At 39.5% G+C, this 9,557-nt stretch overlaps 1 protein-coding gene across 1 annotated transcript in view; it reads right to left on the minus strand.

Moving 5' to 3' along the window:
* TSHR (thyroid stimulating hormone receptor) overlaps positions 1-9,557 on the minus strand; it is a 101,527-nt gene that overhangs the window by 44,658 nt on the left and 47,312 nt on the right. The window contains exons 2-3 of the mRNA XM_005860141.2: positions 8,318-8,389; positions 3,942-4,016 (exon numbers count right to left, since the gene is read on the minus strand). Of these exons, the coding sequence (XP_005860203.1) occupies positions 3,942-4,016; positions 8,318-8,389 (147 nt within the window). The remainder of the gene's footprint in view (positions 1-3,941; positions 4,017-8,317; positions 8,390-9,557) is intronic.

Below are 9,557 nucleotides of genomic sequence, written 5' to 3' on the forward strand. Positions count from 1 at the left end.
TCAACCTTTCTAATGCCGCGACCCTTTAATACAGTTCCTCATATTGTGGTGACCCCCAACCATAAAATTATTTTCGTTGCTACTTCATAACTGTAATTTTTCTACTGTTATGAATCATAATGTAAATATCTGATATGCAGGATGTATTTAGGCGACCCCTGTGAAAGGGTTGTTTGACCCCCAAAGGGGTCACGACCCACAGGTTGAGAACCGCTGTTTTGGGACTAAAATTAGGTAAATTAATTTTAAAGTAGTATTTTATGATAAGTTTTTATCACATAATAAATCACCCATGTATTTTAACATCAAGTATTAATCTCAGGATTAATGCATATTGAAGGAAACTTTAATTTTTAAAATGTTTATTTCAATTGACTATACAGATAATGTATATAGATGGTAAAAAGTTTTAAACATCAAAAGAAGTGAAATCTCCCATCATTCCATGATTCAAAAAAAACCAGCTGTGGTTTCTCTCTCTCTCTCTCTCTCTCTCTCTCTCTCTCTCTCTCTCTTTTTCTCTCTCTCTCTCTCTCTCTCCCCTCCCCTCTTCGCTGCCTGCAGCTCCCACATGCCGCTCCCACTCATCTCCACCACACTGCACCTGCTGCAGGCTCTCACCCAATCAGTCCCGATCTGGGAGGCCACGCCCCCCCACCCTGCATCTGGGTGCCCTCCTGAGGGGAGTGGCCTGAGGGATCGGGACGAAACCAGCTCTCCGACATCCCCGAAGGGGTCCCAGATTGCAAGAGGGCGCAGGCCAGGCTTGAGGCCATGCCCCCCCCACCCGTGCACGAATCCTGTGCACTGGGCCTCTAATATATATCTCCTATATAATAAAAGCCTAATATGTTGTGTCCAGTCGTCTGGTCGTCTGTTCAACCAATCAAAGTGTAATATGCTAATGATATGCTAAGACCATTCAATCGCTTGCTATGGGGGGCAGACAGTCGACCAGTCGACCAGTCGCTATGACATGCACTGACCACCAGGGGGTAGATGCTCCGACCAGTAGGTTAGCTTGCTGCTGGGATCCAGCCGATCAGACTGAGTGAAATGGGCTGGACACACCCTGGAACCCTCCCACGGTCTCCCACCAGCTGGCCAACCTCCTGCATCTCACCCCAGCCCCAATCATACACTGGTGGGGTCCCTTGGCCTGGCCTGTGCCCTCTCGCAATCCGGGACCCCTTGGGGGATGTTGGAGAACTGGTTTCAGCCCAATCCTGCAGGCCAGGCTGAGGGACTTACTGGTGCATAAATTTGTGCACTGGGCCTCTAATCTACACTAATAAAAAAGAAAGATGCAAATTGACCATACCTTTGCGATGCTCATCAGCCAATCAGGAGTGAGTATGCAAATTAACCCACCAAAAAGATGGCGGGTTAATTTTCATACACAGGCGCCAAGCGGCTGGGGGCATTCTGCACAGCCCCAGCTGCTCTGGGCCTCTGGGCAGCGTGGGAAGGCAGAAAGGCGGCTCCAGGCTAGAGCAAAGGCGGAAAGGCGGCTCCGGCCAAAGTGAAGGTGGTGCTGGTAGCCAAGGGAAGGAAGGCCCATTCTTGCATGAATCTTTGTGCATCGGGCCTCTAGTATATATATATAATTATAATTACAAAAGTATAATATGCTCATTAGATCGGACATCCTTCTGGATGTTCTTCTGGACATCCTTCCTGACAAAGCCAGAGCTGCGAGGGAAGCCCGGGTCCCGGGTGCCAGAGGGAAGCCTGGTTCCTGGGTGCCAGAGGGAAGCTGGTGCTGGCAGCCGGGGGAAGGAAGGCCTATTCTTGCACAAATTTCGTGCATCGGACCTCTAGTATATCTGTGTTAAAGTAGCATTATGTTAAAAGCATTTTCTCTGGGATCAAATAGTCTATGAAAATAGAAATCCAATGGTTGCTTAGTGTTTCATATGAAACCATTCCCCTAGCTCAGCATTTGAGTAGTTTCCAAATTTTTGCTATTTAGATTAACTTGTTAACAAATGGTTTTTTATGCAAACTTTTTCTCACTCATCTGTTTATTTTATTAGGGGAAATTTATAGATATGAAATTACTGGGTCAAAAAGTATAGCATCTGACAAAGTACTTGGAATATATCCTTAGCTGCTTAAGTCCTGATTTTTAAACTAGCTCTCACTTTTCAGTAATAGCCTATAAATTCACAGAATAAGTGATCTCCTACATTATCAAGGCTTTCAATGAAAGAAATCTTAGTATTCTACTTTGATAATTATCAATGAAGTCTTTTACCACTAACATTCTATTATGTAACTGGGGGAAAATAATCTGTAACCAAAAGGTGATATTTATGATTTTGGTGCATCTTCTAATTTATTGGGGAATTACAAATAATAGATGTTAATTCAAATAGTTTGTAAATGTTCAGATTTTATAAGCGGGTTGAGGAAAATGTAAGTTTATCAGCAGATTTTCTACTAGAAGTAGGACTTTATAAAAGTGATTTTTTTTCAACTGGCCTGGAAGATACATATTGTTACTCTTATGATTATATAATGCTTGGGACTAAGACTTGTGTTCTAAGACCTCCAATAAACCACTTGATTCGATTTAGTGAATCAGCAAAATTAAGTCTTATCATACTATCTGCCAAAAATCACACATTTGACCTACCCAGCTGTAGAATTTTTATTTACTTGTGATTTTTAAAAAAATTACATAAATATAAAAACATCCTTCTGAAGGCAGCGGTTTCTTTAATTATGTCTGGTTTTCATTAAAGAGATATTATTATGCTTGCATTAATTTTGGAGGCAGACACGATTGGTTTCAAATTCTGACTGTGATTTCTTAGCTGAGTAACGTGGGCAAGAGCTCTGTCAGCTATGTGTTACCATCTTCATTTTACATGGGGGAAACTGAGGCTTAGTGAGATTAAATGGGACAGTATATGTGAAGCACTTTTAGCAGAGTGCTTGCCCACAAAAGGCATTCAGTAGTTGGTAGCTATTAGGAGCAAAACAGCAACCGTCTATATCAGCGGTTCTCAACCTGTGGGTTGCCAACCTGGGGGTCGAACGACCCTTTCACAGGGGTCGCCTAAGACCATCGGAAAACACATATATAATTACATTTTGTTTTTGTGATTAATCACTATGCTTTAATTATGTTCAATTTGTAACAATGAAAATACATCCTGCATGTCAGATATTTACATTACGATTCATAACAGTAGCAAAATTACAGTAATGAAGTAGCAACGAAAATAATTTTATGGTTGGGGGTCACCACAACATGAGGAACTGTATTAAAGGGTCGCTGCATTAGGAAGGTTGAGAACCACTGGTCTATATGCTATTGACTTCGTTATAGAAGAAATGAAATAGAAGATGGAATTGACCAGTGTTTCATTTTACAGGTGTAAATCTTTATCTGATACACACTTTTGGATCCAAATATTATCCCAGCTGAAGTTTAAAACTCAGGAAAAAAATTGGTTTATTTCCACTTAGAACCCTCAATAACTTACAAAGAAACCTGCCAGTCTTGTAATTTTCACTTGCCAATCCTCAATGTCTTTTACCAATTGTTAACTGATATATAATGGCCTGGCTATCAAATTACCCCAAACAAAGTGGCTAAAATAACAATCATTTTATTACAGCAACCGTCAAGTTTGTGGATTAGGATTTCAGGCAGTTCTTAACTGGGCTATTCTTCTGTTCCATGTGCGATCCACTGGGATTACTGGTTGACATTCAGCTCCTGTCTGGATTATTCGGGTGGGTTCAATGCCTGGGGATTGCTAGAAGGCTAGGCTCAGGTGGGCCCTTCTGCATCATCATGTAACCGAAGGACCTCCCCCTATGGTCTTCCCATCAGCCATACTTGGACTGTCACTGCCGTCTGGAACCCCAAATTAGCAATCAAGAGTGGCAGTAACTTGGGTCTATGCTCCATTTTTCATTGTACTTACATGTGCGTCATCTTACTCAAATTGTAGAAGGAATGTGATTCCAGCCGCTGCAGAGTTGTATCTATGGATAAGTAGCTGAAAATCACAAAAATATAAGACAAAGTAAAAAGTTAGTAGGGTTGTGAACTCCAAGAATACTGTTTTGATGTAACATCTTTGTCATGGGCTTCCCAGATCATAAAACATATGCAAACCTCATGGTTTCTCCCTAATTATGTTATAATTAGTTACTACTGTTTTTAGATCCTGTGACACCTGAAAGTTTCCCAATACATGAAGTCCTATTGACCTTTCAGGTTTCATTTAACTGATACTTCTTTTAGAAGCTTTTCCCAAATTTCCTGATTGGTTCAAATTTCCTGTAATATATCCTCATATTACCATGAATTCCTTTCCCTAATTATCACAGAGCAACTTGGCAACTGGTAGGATGATATTTGATATGTGTTGTCTCATTACACTGAAAATTCTCTGAAATGGAGAACCATGTTGGTTTCTGGTGGCCATTGAATCTTGAGTCCCTATTACAGTGCTTGACATGTAGTAGACTCCCAATAAATATGTATTAAGTGAATGAATCAATAGGTGAGTTGCTCAAAAGAGCACAACATGAAAAACATGGAAAAAATGAATAAGAGACATTTTTAATGGAGTACCTAATAGCATGGAATTAGAGAGGTAGTTTCAAAGAAGATGAAGCGAAATCCACATCGCTAGTGGAACATTCCAGAGGGTGGTGACTACATATTATCTCTATACTTCTATTCTTGATTTTGATGAAGTTGAAAATTTAAGGTTTGTTTTGAACTTTGGGAGCAAAAGATAAATCAAATAAAAGTTTTTAAGTACTAAAGTGGGGGAAAAAGAAACGTCTATCTATACAAATACATAAGGAATGACATTTCAAATAATCTCCTCAAATTCCATCTTGTAATGAGAATGACTAACACAGCCAAATTCAGTGATTGATTTTTATTGAGAGTCATTTCTATGACATTTGGGAAAATTAACAATTGACAGATGATGTCCACATGTAGCCCTAGTGAAGATTCTCAACTCTGGCCATACAATTGAACTATCTGGAAGGTTTTTAGAACACAGATATGTCTAAAACTTGGTCCAGGACAATTAAGTAACTGTTTCTGAGGGATGGGACAAACACATTTATTATATAAAGCTTTTCAGATGACTCTAATGTGTAGGCATGGTTGAGAACCACTGGTGTATACTGAATCTGTCAGTAAAATATTTTCATTAACACAATGTTATTAAGAAGACCTCTGACTGTTACATTTGAGTTTTTACCATGGTTATTGTGAATATTCTAAAGGTCCTGTGATTTTTGTTTTGTATGGCCTATTCTGTAAACAGTTATCCTTTTGATTTATCAGGTCTCCTAAGATACTGCCACTTGTGGGTAACGTTACATAAATTATTTTGATCCAAATATCATCTCTAAAACATAGAGAAAGCAATAGGAGATGTTGAAAAGGATTAATTTATTGTGTAGAGATTGTGGGGATTTATTATGGATAAAGCTGAGCAATCTGAAAGACAAGATTAATTTTGAAGGCTGCGAACTTGTTCATCTAACTTTGCATCATATCCATTTGCTCCAAAATTTCTCTTGACTTTGTTAGTTCGGAAGTGCAGAGCTTTCTCAAAGTTTTATTGGGGGAGCCAACTTGTAGGAACCATTTATCAGAGGGATGAAAGGAGTGATTCTCTACTTGCTAATCCCATTTTTATAACCAGGAAAAATCAGATCCTACTTCTTCCTCAATTGTTTTTTTTACCATTTAAGTCTTATGTAATCACTAGGGTGAACATAACATTTATCATCCAAAATAGGATATTTTTGTGAGTTAAAACGGGGTGCTAATAGTATGCCAGAATACTAGGTGAGAATTTGTACTGTCCCAGGAAAACCTACCTAGGGTCTCCTTGGTGATCTCTCTGTTGCCCCCTAGATATATCTTTGATGATTATTCATGTATGATGTATGTGTGTGTGCTTTCATTCAACAAATGACCAAACAGACATGTTCCCTAGCTTCCAGAAACTCACAGCAATGGGAGGTACAGGCAGGTAAATGGGATTAACATATAGGGTGATAAATGCTTTGATGGGGTTCAGGACACACTTAACCCAGACTGGAGAATCTAGCACAGTCTCCCTGGAGGAGTCTTCAGCAAGACCTTCAAATATCTCAGTCAACCTGCTTTCTTTAATTGCTCATCACGTTCATTTCAAACCTTTTCAAATTTCTAACTCTGCCAGCTCTGCTCATCATTTCAAACCTTTTCAAATTTCTAACTCTGCCAGCTCTACCCTCAATATTATTACATACTCTTTTATTTTTTTAAATTTACTTTATGGTTGAGAGTATGCTCTTTTAATAATTCATAGAAAAGAAAGAAACCTTGAGATAAGGATTTCTTGAATTCCCTTCCAATAAGCCTATTAATTTACCTGCACCTGCCCCATCTCTTACTATTACTTTCTTATTGCAATGTAAAAAGTCACCATCTTTGGTAGAAGGTCAATCCCTCTCCTTGGTGCTCTTAAAAATTGTTCTTTCTTCACTTTATTTTAGCCTCTCCCTCTCTACTGACTCCTTTCCCTGTTGCCAGTTACAAATACCTGATCATGATTCTCAAGTCTAGTGTCCACCCAGATCTTATCCTTAAGAACCCCAACATACCCACTTCTAGTCCTCCTTACTCTGCTTTTTTTCTTTTTACCATATCTGCAAATCCCTTCTAAATCAGTATATATATATTTGTTATGTTTTTGATTCATTGTCTATCTCCTTCCATTCAAATGCAAGCTCCACAGGGGCACAGATCTTTGTCCATTTGTTCCCTGGTATACGTCTATCTCTTAGGACAACAATTGGCACATAATATGGACTGAATAAATATTTCCTGAATGAATGAATGAAAAAATTATGTCCTAATGTCTACTTTGATGTGCCAAAGGCACCTCAAATGTCATATGCCCCAAAATGAATTCCTAACTTACCCCCTGCATCTCCACAGCAAATGTACAGAAAACTTCTCTATCTTGGCAAATATGCTCATCAACCACACAGGTGTCCGAGTTAGAAATTGAATGAAATTCTTCTCCATCTCCCTCCCCTTCCAAATCAATCAACTTTCTAATTTATTATGTATTCCTATTTATTTCTCAAATCTGGTCACTTTTTCTTTATTCCCAAATAACCACCCTCGTTCAGTTCTCCAGCTCCTCTTCCCCAGGGCCCTGATTCAACCTCCTCACTGGCTTCCTGTCTTCAGTCTTGCTCCACTTCTACTCTTGTCCACAGCACAGTCAAGGGAAGGTTTCTAGAACATCTGATCTGTCACTTCCCTATTGTAACCATTCAGTGGCTTGGCCTTAGGGAAGATTTCAAACTCCTTCCAATGATTCACAGGCCCTGCTTACCTCCTCCCAATCTTATTTTTCTCTACTGCTCCTTCCCAGCCTCAAGAAATTTAGTTTAATTTCACAGACAGCCAAGGCTTTTCTCTTCTGCTTGGAACTCTCTTTCTACTTATTTTTTATTCAATTATTTAGTCAGATAATGCAGATTGCAAATTAGGTGCCATTTCCTCTAGGAAGCCTTCCCTGACTTCCCCCCACCATCCAGGTAATACACCTCTCATATGAGTCTCCACAGACAAGGGAAGACACAGAATAGGCAATTGTATAAGGGAGATGAGGGAAAAGGAAGAGCTGTAGGGGAATTTGAAGTTTTTAGCTTACAAGCCACTAAATGACAGTGCTGTTAAAAGGAGGAGTAGGGAAGGAGCAGTTTAGGGGAAGATGAAGAGTTTATTTTGGGATATACTGAGTGTCCTGCTTGTGGGACATCAAGGTGATGATATTGGGAAGGAAGGTTGTAATGCAGGCCTGAGCTTTTAAGAACAGGTCAGGACTAGAGATACTCACTTAGGAATTAGTTATATTAGGTAATAGTGAAATCAGACATCATTGGCTACATTTATGGCAAAATGTAAGCATTCGTACCAGTGGTAAAAAGTGAGTCAAGAATCGGCAATTAGGATAGATCAATTATAGACAGAGAAATCTGTTTATGGGAGAGATTCCCAGCTAAGATTTTGCCACATTCCAAGATATATTAAAATACATTAAGAATTATTAAATGTTCAAGACCAAATGAATTAAAATTTATTTTAGCTTTAAAAAATCATTTAGGAATTAGGGAATGGAGATGTAGCAAAACAAAATAAACATTTCAAATATAAAAATTTCATATACATTGCATATGTAGATTATTTTTCTGGATAGAGCACATTTGGAACATAGCATGTCACAATTGCAAATTTTTTTATATTAAAAAAATGACTTACATCCTGGAAATATTGAGCAGATTTGAGAATGCATGACTGGGAATGGTTTTCAGATGAGTCTCTGTAAACTTCCTATAAAAATAAGTTACACAATTAAAATTTTATTCATTGGACTTTTCTGATAACTCACCTTAATTATACAAAACACATTACTAGAGGCATGATGGTTCTTACAATATATATTTCATCTTACATAATAAAAAAATTAATACACAATGAAAAAACAAAATACAGTTTTTTCTCAACAAAACAAGAATTAAGAGTGAGAATCAAATGCAGAAAATAAATCTTTAAACTTCATCTCTGAATTAGCAGTAAACTGGTATGCTGTGTCTAACACAGCCGTGGGCAAACTACGGCCCGCGGGCCGGATCCAGCCTGTTTGAAATGAATAAAACTAAAAAAAAAAAAAAGACCGTACCCTTTTATGTAATGATGTTTACTTTGAATTTATATTAGTTCACACAAACACTCCATCCATGCTTTTGTTCCGGCCCTCTGGTCCAGTTTAAGAACCCATTGTGGCCCTCGAGTCAAAAAGTTTGCCCACCCCTGGTCTAATATCATATTCAGTGTGTTAAATAAAGGGCAACATCATATATTCATAAGTTTATCAGGACTACAGAATTCATATCATGCACTTGTCAATGGAAATGTCTTGGAATGCCATTAGAATATTAAGAGTAACTAGAGGCCTGGTGCAAGGATTCATGCACTGGTGGGTTCCCTTGGCCTGGCCTACACCCTCTCGCAATTCAGGACCCCTCAGGGAATGTCGGAGGCCAAGTGAACGTATTCAGCCCAATCCCCACAGGCCAGGCTGAAGGATTCATGCACCGGGCCTCTAGTATGCATATAAGATCTTTGGTTAATCTCTTCCCACCTTCTCCCCTCCCCCCTTATCTCTGAGATTCATCAGTCTGTTACATGTTTCCATGCCTGTACATTGAGCGTCTGCCCCCTGGTGGTCAGTGCACATCATAGCTACCGGTCAAACGGTTGTATGGTCGAACAGTCGCTTAGGCTTTTATATGTATACTAGAGGCCCGGTGCACAAAAATTTGTGCACTCGGGAGGAAGGGTTCCCTCAGCCCAGCCTGTGCCCTCTCGCAGTCTGGGACCCCTTGGGGGATGACCACTTGCTGGCTTAGGCCTGCTCCCTGGGGGATTGGGCCTAAGATGGCAATCAGACATCACTCTGGCAGCCCAGCAGCCCTCGGGGGATGTCCACTTGCCAGCG

The sequence above is a fragment of the Myotis brandtii genome, unplaced genomic scaffold (assembly GCF_000412655.1).
Source record: "Myotis brandtii unplaced genomic scaffold, ASM41265v1 scaffold132, whole genome shotgun sequence".
Taxonomy (NCBI): domain Eukaryota; kingdom Metazoa; phylum Chordata; class Mammalia; order Chiroptera; family Vespertilionidae; genus Myotis; species Myotis brandtii.